Source organism: Exophiala aquamarina (assembly GCF_000709125.1).
Source record: "Exophiala aquamarina CBS 119918 chromosome Unknown aczIA-supercont1.5, whole genome shotgun sequence".
In the NCBI taxonomy this organism is placed as follows: Eukaryota; Fungi; Ascomycota; class Eurotiomycetes; order Chaetothyriales; family Herpotrichiellaceae; genus Exophiala; species Exophiala aquamarina.
Window position 1 is genome coordinate 2,091,124 of NW_013550583.1, and position 15,781 is coordinate 2,106,904.

The following is a 15,781-nucleotide window of genomic DNA, read 5'->3' on the forward strand; positions in this document are numbered from 1 at the left end:
GAGTGGAAACATGGAGTAGTACAGGCTTGCCATAAAGCTTGGGCGGATTGACTTTTGTGGGGGTCCTGTGTAAAGTAAAGTAATGACGGTGGTAGGTATAAGCAAAATGACTCGCCCTGCTTGCTATGCAGGCCCATAAACTTGCGCAATCTTATCGAGCCACATTCCATCCTGAATAACCCCTCACCCGGACTTGACACGAAGTGGTCGTGTACCTTGGCGCCCTCTTGGCCGCATCGACTGCCATTTGAATATTTTCTCCTTCGCGGATGGTCTGCTAATCAATCGGTGTACGCAGGGGGCATTGTGACAAGCGTCTTGAGCTGTCCTGAATCAATCGCGAAATTGGGAATCAGAATGCATTCAGAGATATTTGCAATCCTCATTGCTCCATATCTCTTGATTGCTGATCTCCAAGACCACCGCACACATTTAGAAAAGACGGTCATTCTGTGCCTCCCTGCCCTTCTTGTCTTCTTTCGGGTTACTTACAAGGAAGCTTTGCAGTGCGAATCCAGCATGTCGAAGACAGGCCTTCAACCAGGCTGGGAGGTATTTGAGAGTGAGGATCGACCATTTCTTGACCCTGAAGGTATAATAGAAGATAATGGTCGCAGAAATATTGAATATGATGTAGGCCCACAATAACCCGAAATTTCTCCACCTGGCACTGTAGTAGATACCGCTGGCAGCTAGAACCTGATCTGTGTTGCGTAGCGGACAGTAGCTACAATTTGCCGTGGTGGTCGGGTTTTCCAACCTGCCGGGAGCATTGGTGAGGAATGGAGTTAAGTATGTTTCACACGTTTGACTTAGAGGGGGGTCAAATATACTCAATTCGTCAGATGAGCATTCAATTTGACGCCCAGCCATCGCAGTTCCGGTAATACCTTGGACAAAGTATGTGAGTGGAGAGACGCGCCACATAAATATCCAAAATACAGGCAAGGCGTCCGGTGGTTGCATTACTCCATTGAAGACCAAGGACAGTGAGAACAGCACTGTTGCTAGCTGGCCAGCGGTCTCGGCATCAGGAAGCCCTGCGATAAGCATATGGGCGAACGTACTTGCAAAAAGGAAAAACTCGATTAGGAACAATAACACCAGGCCTTGTCGCTCCGAGGATTCCACCCCGAATGCTGGATAGTAATATGCACCGAATACCATGATCCCCAGGAGAATTTGATAGGGAATCTCGGCTAGAATATTGGCAAGGAGAAATGCAGGCCAACTATATACCTTAGAGGGCCGTTCTCGAACCTCATATAGGGACCTTTGAGTTACAAACCGCGGCATGATTTGTTGAACCAGGACCGAAAAGATGGATAGAACCAGGAAGTTGCTAAATATCGCGTTCTGGAGACCCTGCACTGACTCATCAATTTGGAAGAACGAAAACCCAATGAAAAGTCCAGATACAACACCAAGAAAGAATTTCCCATAGACATAGGTCGGAGTGCGCCAATACTGTTGAAAAACGCGGAGTGAGGTGTGGTACAGCTGGTGGAGAAATGGCATTGCGAACTCCAACCGATCGGTTTCCGTATCGTCGTTCACAAGCGGCCTGTTTGAAACCTCTTGGTTGATTCGGTCAATCTCTCTGTTCATGTTCTTGTAAGATTGACTTTGCATCCAAAGTGACGCCCAATCCTGCCGAGATTGCCCACTCGCCCCCGCGCCGATAATTTCGAGCATATATTCAGCGGGGTTTTCGGAGATGTCGCTCTTACGGGCGCCTCGACTCTCAAAATAGTCCAAAAGTTCTCTCGCATTAGTGCCGATATTCCCAAAGTATACCGTTCGACCTCCTTTAGCCAGGAACAGGAGCTGATCAAATTCCAAGAACAACGTAGAACTTGGTTGGTGGATAGTTGCAAGAATAGCTTGTCCGTGGTTTGCGAGCTTTCGCAATAATGAAACAATGGCCCATGAACTTTGGGAGTCCAGGCCCGAGGTAGGCTCATCGAGAAAAATTAGTACTTCCGGTTTCGCCGCAAGTTCAACACCGATGGATAGGAGCTTCCGCTGCTCCACATTGAGGCCTTCGCCAGGGACACCTACGACGGCATCTGAGAATCCATGCATGTTTAGCATATCAATCACGCTCTCCACGTGTTTATATTTATCTGTTTTGGAGATGGTCTTAGGCCGGCGTAACATTGCTGAAAACTGGAGTGCTTCCCGAACAGTAGAAGTCTCAAGGTGTAGATCCTGTTGCTGAACATAGCCCATCTTACGTTGAAAGCTATTCTCGAGACTCCTGCCGCTGATAAAAATATCTCCGGATATAACTCCTACAGAGATACGCTGCGCAAGCGTATCGAGCAGCGTAGTTTTGCCGGCACCAGACACGCCCATCAGCGCTGTCAACGTTCCCGGTTTAGCGTAACCCGAAACGTGATCAAGAAGTCGTCGAGGCTCGCCCTTGATAGTGATATCATAGGCCACGTTGCGCCAGGTAAAAACATCCTTTTGCTGTGGAATCGGCCTAATTTCCATGTCATCATTCCGACCAGTTCCAACGGCGGTCGCAGTTTCCATCACCAACTGTTCCACATCAGATTCCTCAGCAGCATTCTCTGTGCTTGATGCCTGCTTTGAGGCACTATGCCTGCGGACGACAAGAACCTCTGCAGTCGAAGACGTGGACGAATTCAATTCAGTAGCCGTCAAGTAGGCGGCAAGGAAGAAAGCCAGAAAGCCCCAAAGGATGCCGAAATTGCGCCATAGGTGCGAATAAGAATATTGGTAGCTTACCTCTAAAAAGGCATCTCCAGATACTGTCGTTTCACCGGGGAGAGCACCGCGAACTGAACAGATAAAGGTATCTCCGACAAGATTTGGATATGAAGGAACTAGTGACGATGTTGAACACGGAAACTGTATTCCGTGAAGTTCATTGACAAGTAAACCTTCGAAAGCGTAGGCCACAGGATTGATCCAACTGATCCATGCAAACCAAGGATGCATATAGGGTCGCGGAATAGTGAATCCTGTTGTTCTAGCTTTAGTTCTTCACCCGAATGGTGATCGTTTTACTTACCTGTGTATATCACTACTCCCAGTACTACCACCCCTGCTATCGCGAGTGCCTTGGAAATGGTCTTCGTTGCGGCTCCTATTGTTCTAGCGACGCAAGACATTGTAACTGCCGCTAAGAGGTTGAATATCAAGAAAATAAAGAATCGAGACGCTTCCCGTTTCAGATTCGCGAGGAAGTAGAGAATAACGCAGAAGAATGTTACCGAGACGATTTTGATAGGGAATTCTGATATCAGAATACCAAGTGCTTCCGCAAATGGGCGATAAAATGCGTATGAGGCATGCTTTTCAATGATTGGGCGTTGATTGTAGAGAGTATTGACTTCTACAATCGCGTTGAGAGCGTTGAATAATATTGAAAAGAAGAGGACGGATCCTTTTGCAAAAAAGCTGTCCGTAGTTTCTGGCGTTCCGTAGTATATAGAACCGATGATCAGGGCCATTGCGATTTTGGAGGTGACCATGGTTACCGCCGAAGTCCTATCATTCCACAGGCGCTGATATGCACGCCTTGTACAGGCCTTTACCTGTGTAGGGAGAGAGATGGTATAAGGTGATCCCTATACTGGGGTTAGAGCTTGATGTGAAACCATCGGAGAAGGCTTACCTGTGGCATATACTTCGATTGCATGTCCTTTCGTACTTCCCGAAATTCCGCTAGGGAACGAGCATGATCAGGGTAGCTCGCTTTATAGGCTTTAATCTCTTTCTGGAGGCTGGCATATTCTGGAGATGATTGCCAATAGTTCTTGAATTCATCAGGGGTCCGAGGGACACGGTGCTCATATCCTGGGCGGGCCCGTCGTGCTCGCTTATTGGTGACTGCTACGAGAAAGTCTCCGGTGGACTGTCTAGAAGGGCAGTACCAACCCATATGCTCAAAGTATGCTTGTGCGGACTTGGTTGACCCGTAGTAGATCTCTCGTCCTTCATATAGCACGACCGTCTTGTCAAAGAGCTCATAGATCGCTTGGGACGCTTGGTAGATGGCGACTAAATGGCAAGGGCCGAGAAGATCAGCCGACATTCGGAGCGCCTTGACAAATTCTAAAGCGGTTGCAGCATCGAGGCCGCGAGTACTATTGTCCCAGCAAGCTAAGGGAGATCCTGCCAGTGTCATCTCGGCAATGCTCACGCGCTTTCTCTCCCCCCCAGACACTCCTCGCACATAATCGTTGCCAACCTTGGTGTTATAGGTGTGCGACAGACCGAAAATTGCCATTACTACCCGGGTAAGGTACCTTGCGTTTTCTTTCCTTGAGATCTCCCTCACCCGGAGTCTCGGCGTTCGGACATAGGAAGCGAACTCGAGAGTTTGACCAACAGTAAGATGTGGAAAGTGGCGATCCACTTCCTGATTATACACAATTTCTCCTTTAAATTCTTTCGCCATAATTTTCCGACCAATACCTGCAAGACGGCATTAGATGGGTTCAATGCCTAAGTGGACGGGGTCATGGCACCATTGTATTGAAGGGTCGAATTTTGGTCCACCAGGAGGCCATGGAGATTACCTGAAATCGTTTTCAGGAGAGTTGAGCAACCGCTCCCAGGTCTGCCTAGAACGAGAAGCATCTCACCGTTCCTCAAAACACCCTCAAATTGCCTGATGATAGTCTTCTTCGCTCTTGGGTAAAGTATCGATCTCCAAATGTTTGCTGGTTCTCTTAGGGGGAACCCGACGGTCTTTTGGAAACCCGACGCTTCGTTGGAGCAATAAATGTTCAGGTCTTGGAAGAGTACGCTCATCTTTCTCTGTTTGAGACCCTTCTTTTGACCAGTTTCAATCATTGATTTGGCCCATTTGTACGCATCGAACCGTGGATTTGAGGGGTCGATAGCACTCCCCTCATCCTCTATTTCATCGGCTGTGGGATGCTTTGATGATCCATAATCCCGTGAGAAATGCGAATATGTAGTAGTGCGACTGAGAGCCAATGCTAGATTCGCGACTTCTCCAGGATGACCTGGTTGTAGAGGTTCAACGTTCCAATCTTGAGCCATTTTACCAGCAATCTTATGTTCTAGCGAGGCCTGATCCTATGTGGTTGAGGAGGCTTCTGCTTGTACTTACCAGGTATCTCGTTCGAGCTCCAATGCGCCGAGCGGCTAGACTTAGAAACAGAAGTTTCAAATAGACGGGTGCCGTCCACATCCTCCAGACTCGCGCACATGCACTCTTTTGAGATTCTCAAGCTCGAACTCCGGTTTTGCTAGGAACCGCTCGAGAGCTCCTCGTGTATGTAGTCCAAAGGTTGTAAGCGATTACGAGGAATTGAGTGAAATGGATGGGCCGTATGATACGAATAGTACATGTCTTTACAAATGTAAGGTGCAAACAGCCCTCAAAGCTTCAAAGCCTTGGTCAAATATCAAGAGTAAGCAGGCTGAAGAAAGGGGTGGGCTCGGAAACCGCAACACACAGTCTCGCAATACGTGGGTATTGCAAACTTTCTTTCTAAATGCCAAGAGCTCATGCAAGTGTTAGCATCCCTGCTGCCTTCCTTGTCATCAACCCGGGCCCAGTGCTGAATGGCCCACTTATTGTTATTGGGCCCAGACAAGTTTAATTAATTTGGAGTACATAACATGAGAGCTACTGGATGTGCCTTGCCCGATGGTCAACCAGAATTAAAAAATGGCGCTGAGTCCGATCATGAATGCACTCAAGAAAGTCAGTGTAGTTAACCTTGCGAACAGCTTTGTTGCCCCACTCTCTGCATTGGCTGTTAGGACAGCCTCGGGGCTGTACAGCAGAGGTGATGTGCTGTTGATGGTACCGTTCCAGCAATACCTAGTAAAGCAATGCTGACATACCACTGGAACATCCGTACCTGTTCTCTCGAGACTTCTGCTAAGGATTGAACAGCCTACACAGGCTGGCCAATCCATATCGATTGTACCATTTGCCATGGTTACCACATTATAGCCATTTTGAATAATAGCGTTTCGTTCTGTGTCGTTGAATTGTAGATCAAATGTCGAGACATTTGATTGATAAGAATACGGAAAGTTTGGAATATAGACGATTAGAGGACTGGGTCCTGTCATATTGCTCGAATCACAACCAAAGAAGGTCGGTCGTGCATTCAAACCGAGGTTGACAAATGTGTTCTGATCGGGAACTGAGGGGAAGACAGTCCCATTTGCAATGCCTGTAAGGTTGAGACTGCGACGGTAAGTCGCAACCATACTTGTCCCATTTGGCCAGAAGGTTTGGGTGTCTGCTGAACTGTCAATGGCGAATATTACGTCAACGGACCTTGCTGGCTGGATAAGCGGATGAAAGGGTACATTCTGGAGATCTTCGCCACCATCTACCAAAAAAAGTGTTGGTGATTGTGCATTAGCATTGGTTTCGTTCCGGTAGAAGTAAAATGGGTTGGGCCCGTATAATGAGATGTCGTTGTTGTCATTCCCAATTTCCTCAAGGATCGCCGTCAAAGCATTTGTCAAGATATTAGCTTCGCTCGTACCATTGATTAGCAGAAAAGCCTGGTTGAACAATGAAGATGATGTCCCCATCATAAATCCAGCATTGTCGAATCCACGAACACATTCCTCATCCTGAGGAAGTGTACCAGCAGAGAAGTTCGACCCAAGGTACTTCAATGGAACAAATCCGTAAGTAGTAGGATCGAAGGTCCCAACTTCCCAGGGATTAAACTCAAAAATTGTAGTATTTGGGGCTTTCAATAGGTGAGCAAGCGTTCTTATGGCAATGAAATCTGGCTGGATGCTTCACTAACTTACCTATTGCAAGCTGGCCTGGTGCACGTTCATCCGCAATGACGATGGGCATCGGCATTTTTCCATCTATAAATTCCGGCTGCAGGGCTATCGAAGACCAAGTGTATGCTGGCCCTCCATCTGTAGCATTAATGAACTGATATGATAATGCTCGACCCCTGCAACAGTTAGCATTCCTGCTAGAACAGTATACGGTGGAGACTAACCAGTAGTCGGTAATTGAATCATTGAACCCAGCATTAGTCTTTCCGCTTACTGTGTCAATAAGTTGCCTGTAGTAGTTCGAAACCGTTGCAGGACCTTGAAGGATAGAGTCCTCCAAATTCCATAAGCCGCTTGTACTGTCACCTAGTATCGCCTGAATGCTAGTGAAATTATTAATATAGATCGAGCCCACAAGCCAGGAGCCTCCGCTTAGTCCCGAGAAGTAGGTTGCAGACTGCAAGAGGCCACCAAGCTGACCTGGCCCAGTTGAGTTCTCTGTCCGGGAGTCAAAGGCAGCCACTGCACCAGCGCCATTGAGCATTGCCCTATAGCCACCACCAGAAGCTGCAATGGCGATATTTGGCAAATAAGATATGTTGTCGGCATTCTTGTTCATATATGTTGCAACATCGAAGTTGCTGATGTTGAGCCTGGAGAGTAGATCACTCATGGTGTTTATAGTGTGGTTCCGCCGGATCCCAAGCCAAGAAATCTCGCTGGGGGACAGTTCACTCGCACTACGAATGACGGGTCTGTCCGAAGGACAGCTACCCCCCTCTGGTGTGTAGCCATTTGGTGCATCTGGGGAAGCTCTTCGAATTGCAGTATTGAGGTCTTCAATCTCCGAGGGCTCGCCAGGCAAGAAGTTGGAGGCTAAGATAATTGTTAGGGGTATTCGTGAAATTTCGTGGCCAATGTGCAACCATTTACCTTGACACAAAACAACTATCATAAACGAGATCGTTGCAAGAAACTGCATCTTTTACAAACCCTCCTATGCAGTAGCAGAATATTAATATGCGGAGACAGTGTTTGCAGTGTCTGCTCCTATTTCGCCTGGATGGGAGTCACGGATATATTGAATTATCAGCGGCGTGGGCCATGGCCGCCACGACAGGTAGGTGCAGTAACAAACTTGTCTCTCAAACAGGGCAAGAGTATTTTGGACCAGTGCGTTTTCTACAGTTTGAGAGGTGACCGGCGTGCAGCATTTCTCTCCAGCGAAAAGCGGGGTCAGTGTCATGCAACTTCACGAGACGTCGCTAGCTATCCGCATAGGTAAGTATGTGCTTGGTAGTAGGGATTGGTGTAGTACCAAATAAGCCAAGCATTGACCAATCAAGAATACGAACCGAAGTAGCACCCCTGCAAGCCACTCGTAAGCGAGCTGATATCACGATGCGAGGGGCAAGAAGAGGCAGGACCCTGGCTCGTGTTCATATTTGTGGTGCATTGACCTTGTTATGTAGTTTATTATACGAGTTTTCAGCTTCCAGTGGGAAGTTGAAAACAAGTTCCCTTGTATCTATGGTGGCCGATTCAGTGGCCTGACTCTTTCCCGTTTCTCTGTTACCCAATCTTTTACGTACAGAAGACCGTTTTAAACTCTCCCTGGCCTAAAAACTGATAACCACTTAGAAGCCAAACCATTGAATTTGAACAGCACCTTACAGTATTGGCTCTGGGAAATACTCCAATTGCTTCAATGGAATGAAGACTGAGACATTGAACTTCGACTCATCAAGATATCAGATTGTGTTGTCACATGCTCAACGGCCCAGAAATGAAAGTAACCGAGAGCCCCTCCGGTGGATATCAAGATGCACGACGATGATTAACACGTGATCCACAGCTTCGACCAAGGCCAATCAAGCAAGGTGCCAGCGTGATGAAGTCCAATCTTGAATTTAATTTTAGGGAAACTTAGTATCTATGCACATCACCAATTGACAAGGTGGTGAAAAGAGGTATATTAGAGAGGATTCTGTGTGACCTTTTGAATACACAGTAATATTTGGTCGCTCTCCAACAGAGATACCTCTGAAATTTCCTCACATTTTGCCCACATGGCTTTAGCAACCCAGCCAAACAAAAGCTAGAAACCCAGATGGAAGGGGGTTTCTACGCGGGTTGGTAGACATGTGAAGGTTAGAAGCACCCCAAGGGGTCTTAATTTTTCGTTCCCACCAAATACACGTTTGCGTTGATAAATTCCTTCCTTCTTGACTTCTAATGAGTTACTTGTAGCAACGGCATCCACTTCTCTGTTTCTGACCTGTCTCCTCCTACATCTCATATCCTGCAAACCTTTCACGTACACCTTGTAGGGATGTCCCTTTACATTCTCAGTTTGATGCTAAAAATGGGTCTCGCATCCCAATTCAATCGTCTATCATCCGCGCCGTTGTGGCTTCATTACTCCGTTTTCAAGTCGTCTGTGCTGACCTTGGGGTACCCAAGAACCAGGTCTGCATTATTGCGGCTGAGGCAACACGTGAGGCTATCAACTCGGCTGAGTTCGTTACGACGATTGAAAAAGAAACAGGCCTAACGATGGAGTTACTACCAAAAGAAGAGGAAGGCAAAGTCGGTGCCTTAGGAATTACTAGTAGCTTCTCCCATGTTGGCGGCCTTGTGACGGACCTGCGTGGCGGAAGCACTCAAATCACTTAGATGATCGCAAGTGAAGGAAATATAGAGACAAGCCCTCAGAGGGCGTTTAGATTAGCGGCCGCGATGACTCGGACGTTGGACAAGATAAGCGCTGGAAGTCAATGGATGAGGCCGAGAAAGCTAAGGCCAAGTTGCGAGAGGAGATGAAGTCAAATTTTCGCGATGCGTATAAAAAGCTCAAGATCCCACAGGGGCTCATTGATTCTGTGAAAAGTGAAGGTGGCTTCCATCTATATCTCTCCGGAGGAGGTTTCCGAGGCTGGGGTTATCTGCTTCTTTACGAAAGTCAAGTGCACGGCCACCATTACCCAATCTCCATAGTGAATGGTTTTTTTGGCTGCCAAGGAGCACTTCGAGGACACAGAGGGATACAAGAAAATTGCGAAGACTGCACATAAAATCTTTCGAGTGTCAGACCTGCGCCGATCCCAAGTCCCTGTAGTTGCATTCCTGGTCAACGTCCTGGCCGAAGCTCTCCCACACGGCATCAAGGAAGCTCGTTTCTGCCAGGGCGGTGCTCGGGAAGGTGTACTCTTTCAAGAGCTACCAAACAACATCTACAAGTATTCTTCGAGCACTCTAACCTTGCTAAAGAGTCCTCCTCGGGCGCGGCGCTGTACAGTGACACAACTAGTATATATTGGCTGCGGCACACGGCATCTCCCACGCTGATCGCGCCCTCCTGGCGCTCATGTTCGAAGAGCGTTTCGAAGGCGAACTACCGCCTCGCGAGATAGACTAAAACCCTCTGTTCGGGGCCTCTTGACCCCTGAACAGGTGTGGTGGACTCGATATCTCGGGAAAATTGCGACGATGATGGCCAGGATTTATCCTGCCAGGGTGATCGAAGAAGCTAAACCGAGAGTGCGAATTTCGGCCAGGTGGGCTGCTGGCTGGGGAAACACGGGAACGAGGATGGGTTGGAGGTGAAGGTCTCTATTGCAGGACGACCAAGCGGTTCTATCTTGTTGAAGGACACCATGATAGAGCTTCTACGAGTCGTTGAAAGCGTGGGGAGGAGGAAGAATTGGATCGGGGGAAAAGAAAGATGGGGGATGACTGTCAAGGTCATGGTGGAAGAAGAAGATGAAGAAGGTTGGCAGCTTGAAGGTTGAAGGCGCTGCCAACAAGGCCAGCCGAAATAGCTGAACAAACAAAAGTGAGCTTCTACGGGTGTTCAGATGTTATCTTATATATTTCAAACTGTATACGCTTCTGGTCATGGTTTCCGAGAATCGGTTCTCAAAAACACTCAAATGTAATCTTTTCGTTGTTTGCTCGGTATCTCAGATCCATATTATCAATGACCCTCCTTACTTCTTCATTCAGGTACTCGAGGTAGGACACTAAGGCACTAAAGTGAGGGACATTCCAATGCTGACTTGTAACTGAAAGAAAACTCTACAATCATCGACTGCTTTGTCGCTGTTCAAGCCTGCAAATTTAATTACTAGTAGAGCAGTCTTTTTCACTGAGCTGGTATTATTTATGAGATTGGGCACCAATATCTCACTCATGATGAACCCTCAGGATATTACGCAGGAGAGCGTAGTAAACCAGCCAAAATGGCGACATCTCCATCAAAAAAAGGAGCTACAAGAATTGAGATTGGCAACGACAGCTCTTTTGCCCTTTGGTCGGGTCTCTCAATTTCCAAGTCGAAAGCCTCATGAAAAAGACAATATTGCGAAATTTTTTGTAAGAGTTTAGCACTTGGTGACCCTCTTTTGGCTCAACAATATTCTCCAACCATAGCTGCAGATTCCATTAAAGGGTCAAGTCTTGTTCGCCAGTAAACCAAATTCGATGGACACAAATACCGCGTCGATGCCCATCAGAAACGTACTAACATGGCGAAAGCAGCACATTGCCAGGATATTGCCCTATCTTCATTTGCCGTTGCATGGTTTCGATTTGATGGATGAGAGAATCTCGCAGTTGAAGTGGGTAAGAGGGGAGGAATGAGAAACAGTACTCAAGATGTGATATTGCAATTGCTAATATTTGAGAACGATGCTCAGCCATGCGCACCGTATCCGAACTACCGATATTTGGTTTGGACCTATCAATGGAATGCTATAGCAAGGCTATCCAGCAACAGTTTTGACACCTCCTTATTCAGCTCCATCTTTTAGCACTTCTTTCCGCACGTCAACCAATATCAAGCACAGCAAGGCCATGCCAATGGTAGTCACGCCCGCGACAGCAACGATAAACAACCCCCAGTGGAAAATATGCAGTCTCTGCTTCCGCATGAAAATCATTATAACGGCCAGGACAGCACACATCTCGGCGGTGACAATTCCAGCGACGACTCGAGCATCGATTTCAACCTGGCCTTTTTGACGATTAATGCTAAGGAGGGTGCCAGCCATGACCAACATGATGTACGAGAATCCAATGAGACCATTGTAGAACTGGAACAACTTGTTTTCGAATGCCTCTTGTTGTGGGTTGAGCTGCTGCTCCGGAAGTCGTAATAAAACGTTCGATCTTTTCGACCCGGGTGGTGTTGCCGGCCGATTCCTGGAGGTGCGAGGTCGGCGAATTGTCAAGTCGTTATCAAGTGAACCTGATGATTCCAGATCAGATTCAATGGCTTGCTGTCCGAAAAGCAAAGGGGTTCTTTCTGCTGCACCCTGAGAGTTCTTCTGTTTCGGCTTGAGCAACCAATCTATCAGTTTACTTTTCCCTTCACTGAAACTGTGGTACACTGCTCCAAAGGCATTCGACGCCGTCTCAAGCACTGGAAAGAGAGGCTCATTAGGGTCGACATAGAGTATGTAGCCTTCCTCGGAATTAGAATCTGAATCCCCATCGTCATATTCATTCCAATACCGTCGGGGTGGCTGGTATCCATCATCAGCTAAAATTTGCACTCGCTTCTTCCTTCCACTCCCCCTCGGGCCAAACGTCGACTTCATGGATGAATTGGGTTTCGGGTTTGATTCAACTCGAAAGACATTGCTAAAGAAAGTCTACACGTACCCAAGATGTAATTTTCAATTTCACCCTTTACTGTCCATACTTAAATCGGTCGTACGATCACTGTTGAATGTCGTCATTACTAATGTAAACCAGCCACGGTCATCGCACGATGAGGGATGGGAATGCCGTTGAAGCGGGCTAACAATAAATCACGTAAAAGGTCAACATTAGGCAGTTGGTGGCTCGCTTAGTTCAAGAAAATGCCCTCCTTTGGTGTGGTCAGCATTGCCTTAGGTTGAGTACCCTTGCATATTGAATAAACTCTGTCAATTGTGTTGGTTATTCTCGGATTTTAATTACAAGAATCCAAAATACTTCCTAGCTTAATCGAATGTAAAAGTTCTGACATCTGGCAGAGCGGACGTAGACTTCGCCACTCGTATTAATTAATGTAGACAATCGGCGATCCAAGTTTATTTGTACGACCAGGGTGGGAATTGTTGTTGCACATGTCCGGAAATGCAAGCAAGCTTCCGTTTGTTTCCAGCATCGATCCGATTGGCGGTCCGATGAAGGTATGACTGAGAGAGCTTTAAGTTCTCCATCGGGTTTGGAGGATTTGCTGCAACAAATACGCATTAGTTTGCTTTGACGTGAGCAATGCTGTCATTGGGCTGACTTACAGAGTAAAATAAAGAAAACGGAGGCGAAAGACTAGGGCCCCGTGGGCACGTTCCTGGTCGCTTAGGCTGATCGTGGTATCAATGAACAAAAGCCATGGCCATGATAGCATGATCCCTGCCTAACACGTAAGCATGCTCGCATAGTCAATCGGTACCTCGAGTGGTGGCTGTGAGGTGTCGATGCTCGAAATACCCTACGATATTTCACCACGGAAGGCATTTCATTACGCTGCAGATCCAGAATTGGGACGTGCGCCTTAACGCCGGCGCGCCTCGATGTCAATGTAAATCACAGAGAACCCGAAACCAAGCGCAAAGGCGGTCACAGCGCAAGAGGCACATCAGCTCCTGAATGATGAGACGATAACGGTGGAATCGACCTCCGCTGTGTACCATGGACACGACATTAGTTCCACGAAGGTTCAAGCCTTGAGTCTGCTCATCACGCGGTAAAGCCAGGGCATCGAAACCATCCGAAGAGAGCTGATTAAGATCGAAGCGGAACAAAGAACGCTGAAAACCCTTAATGCCGAACTATATTAAGAGCCTCGCTCCCCACGAGCATAACTTTAGTCATACTCCGCGGCAACCCCTTTCACACGTTCCTACGCGTCAGTGGCAGACAGCACAACAGCAACCCAGTCGACCACGAGCAATACCGCTTCTAGAGGCAGCGAGCGGACCAGGAAAGAAGTGAACTGCCTTCAGATTAGCACTCAGATGAGCCAACAAAGTAGAGAGGTAAATAAGAACTCATTTGCGCGACATCTTGCTATAGCGAGAACGAAAGACTACATTCAAAATATCTTACGCTAAACGGAAATAATTAAAGAGGCCAAAGTAGTAAGAGTAGGAACAACCAAAACTGGATATGTGATCCGCTTCAAGGAGAAACAGTCGTTCGCCACAGCCGAAGCCAACACCGAGTAGCTAGATAGGCTCGGTAGTGACACCAAGTTAGTGAAACTCCGGTTTAGCGTGGTGGTCTGCCGCTTCCCCACAGATAGTGTCCCCTACCAGAAAACAGACAGGATGGTCCCTACGATCGACGAGACTGTCCTCCAGGACGCGAAGCCAGATGTATCGACTGCAACGGAGCACATCCCACAAAAGACAAAGAATGCAGCAGACCATCTAGCGCGGATTGTCGACAATGAACCAGTCCAATCTTCGAATACTTTAGATGAAAATTATATCAACAGACCTTAAGCAGCAGTGACTTACGCAAATACAGCCTTATCTATGTCAACAAACGAATTCCAACTTCAGCACACCGGCAAATTCAGTGAAGCCATCCTGATGTCACCGCCATCAGGGTCTGGAATGGTGAGAGACAAATCCTCCTCATCTCAGTGTACATTGAACTATAGTGTTACGGACTAGGTCACTGGAAGGGTCGCTAAGGGCAAGCCACCTACACCTAAAAGAAAACAGGGAAGTTAGCCGATGGAGAACGAGGCTACGTTACGTGACCTAGAGCTAGACTATAAGGGACTATAGACTATACGAATAGTCTAGGTAAGTCCATAGTCTATACTAAGTATTATATATATACGCTCCTTTACCTAGATAGTATAGTTCGTAGTTAACTTCGTTAGTAATCCTATACCTATATTTAGGATATAGTTGTTACGAACTAGGTTACTTGAAAGGTTACTAAGGGAATTAAGGCACCTACCTAGGGAAGGAAGTTAGCCGATGGAGAACGAGGCTATATTACGTGACTAGGTGAGGCTAGATCCCCTAGATCCCTTAGATCCTATAGGGTCTCAAGAGATCTAGAGGGAGCTATAAGATCCAAGAGAGCTATTAGTATTATATATATACGCTCCTTTACCTAGATAGTATAGTCGTAGTTAACTTCGTTAGTAATCCTATACCTATATTTTAGGATATAGTCCGACGAATAAAGTATTCCCTTTATTATCTTAGTTAATACTCTAGTACCTACTCTATTAAGGAACCCTACCTTAGTTAGAACTACTTATAGCTCGGATTATAATACTTTAACTACTACTTAATTAGTATTAAATATCTAACGTAGGATTATCTCGAATTAGATTTCTACTACCTAGCGTACGTCTACTTATAGCCTTAAATAATTCTTTAAAGACTAATATCGTTTAAGATAGTAGTTCTAACGAAGACTTAGACGTAGATATAGTTAACGTACTAAGACTTACTAATATATCTAGAGATAGTATTAAGGTAGAACTATTCTATAGAAATAGGAAGAAGCTAGAATACTTCCTTATATAACTTAAGACTACCTTTAAGCTTAATTTAACTAAGTATACTCTAGTAGAGGATAAGGTTATATTCGTAGTAATATATCTAAAAAGAGTAGCGTTCTATTAGTTTAAACTAGTATAGGACGACTACCTCGAGTCTTCTAGTCCCGATAATAAAACTAGAGTATACGTTAGGAACTTTATATAGTTCGAAGTAATAATTAAATAGATCTACGATACGATTAATAAGACTATTATAGCCTCTCGTACTATATATATCTATTATAATCCGAGCTATAAGTAGTTCTAACTAAGGTAGGGTTCCTTAATAGAATAGGTACTAGAGTATTAACTAGGATAATAAAGGAAATACTTTATTCGTCGGACTATATCCTAAAATATAGGTATAGGATTACTAACGAAGTTAACTACGAACTATACTATCTAGGTAAATAAGTATATATATATAGTACTAGCCTAGACTATAGA

General features: G+C 46.2%; 3 protein-coding genes across 3 annotated transcripts; all 3 read right to left on the reverse strand.

The window, feature by feature from the left end:
* Positions 1–432: 432 nt before the first annotated feature.
* A1O9_07414 (ATPase) lies at positions 433–5,046 on the reverse strand (the record flags this gene model as incomplete). Its single annotated transcript, XM_013404360.1, has 4 exons — positions 433–2,993; positions 3,044–3,602; positions 3,650–4,452; positions 4,623–5,046. The coding sequence occupies 4 exons, from the start codon at positions 5,044–5,046 to the stop codon at positions 433–435; spliced, it is 4,347 nt and encodes a 1,448-aa protein (XP_013259814.1).
* A 627-nt stretch (positions 5,047–5,673) lies between these two features.
* Positions 5,674–7,447, reverse strand: A1O9_07415 (lysophospholipase; the record flags this gene model as incomplete). The annotated part of the gene is made up of 3 exons (XM_013404361.1): positions 5,674–6,731; positions 6,796–6,950; positions 6,999–7,447. The coding sequence occupies 3 exons, from the start codon at positions 7,445–7,447 to the stop codon at positions 5,674–5,676; spliced, it is 1,662 nt and encodes a 553-aa protein (XP_013259815.1).
* Positions 7,448–11,564: 4,117 nt separating this feature from the next.
* On the reverse strand, positions 11,565–12,374 carry A1O9_07416 (uncharacterized protein; the record flags this gene model as incomplete). Its single annotated transcript, XM_013404362.1, has 1 exon — positions 11,565–12,374. One exon carries the CDS (start codon positions 12,372–12,374, stop codon positions 11,565–11,567), a length of 810 nt encoding a protein of 269 aa, XP_013259816.1.
* Between the last annotated feature and the right edge of the window lie 3,407 nt (positions 12,375–15,781).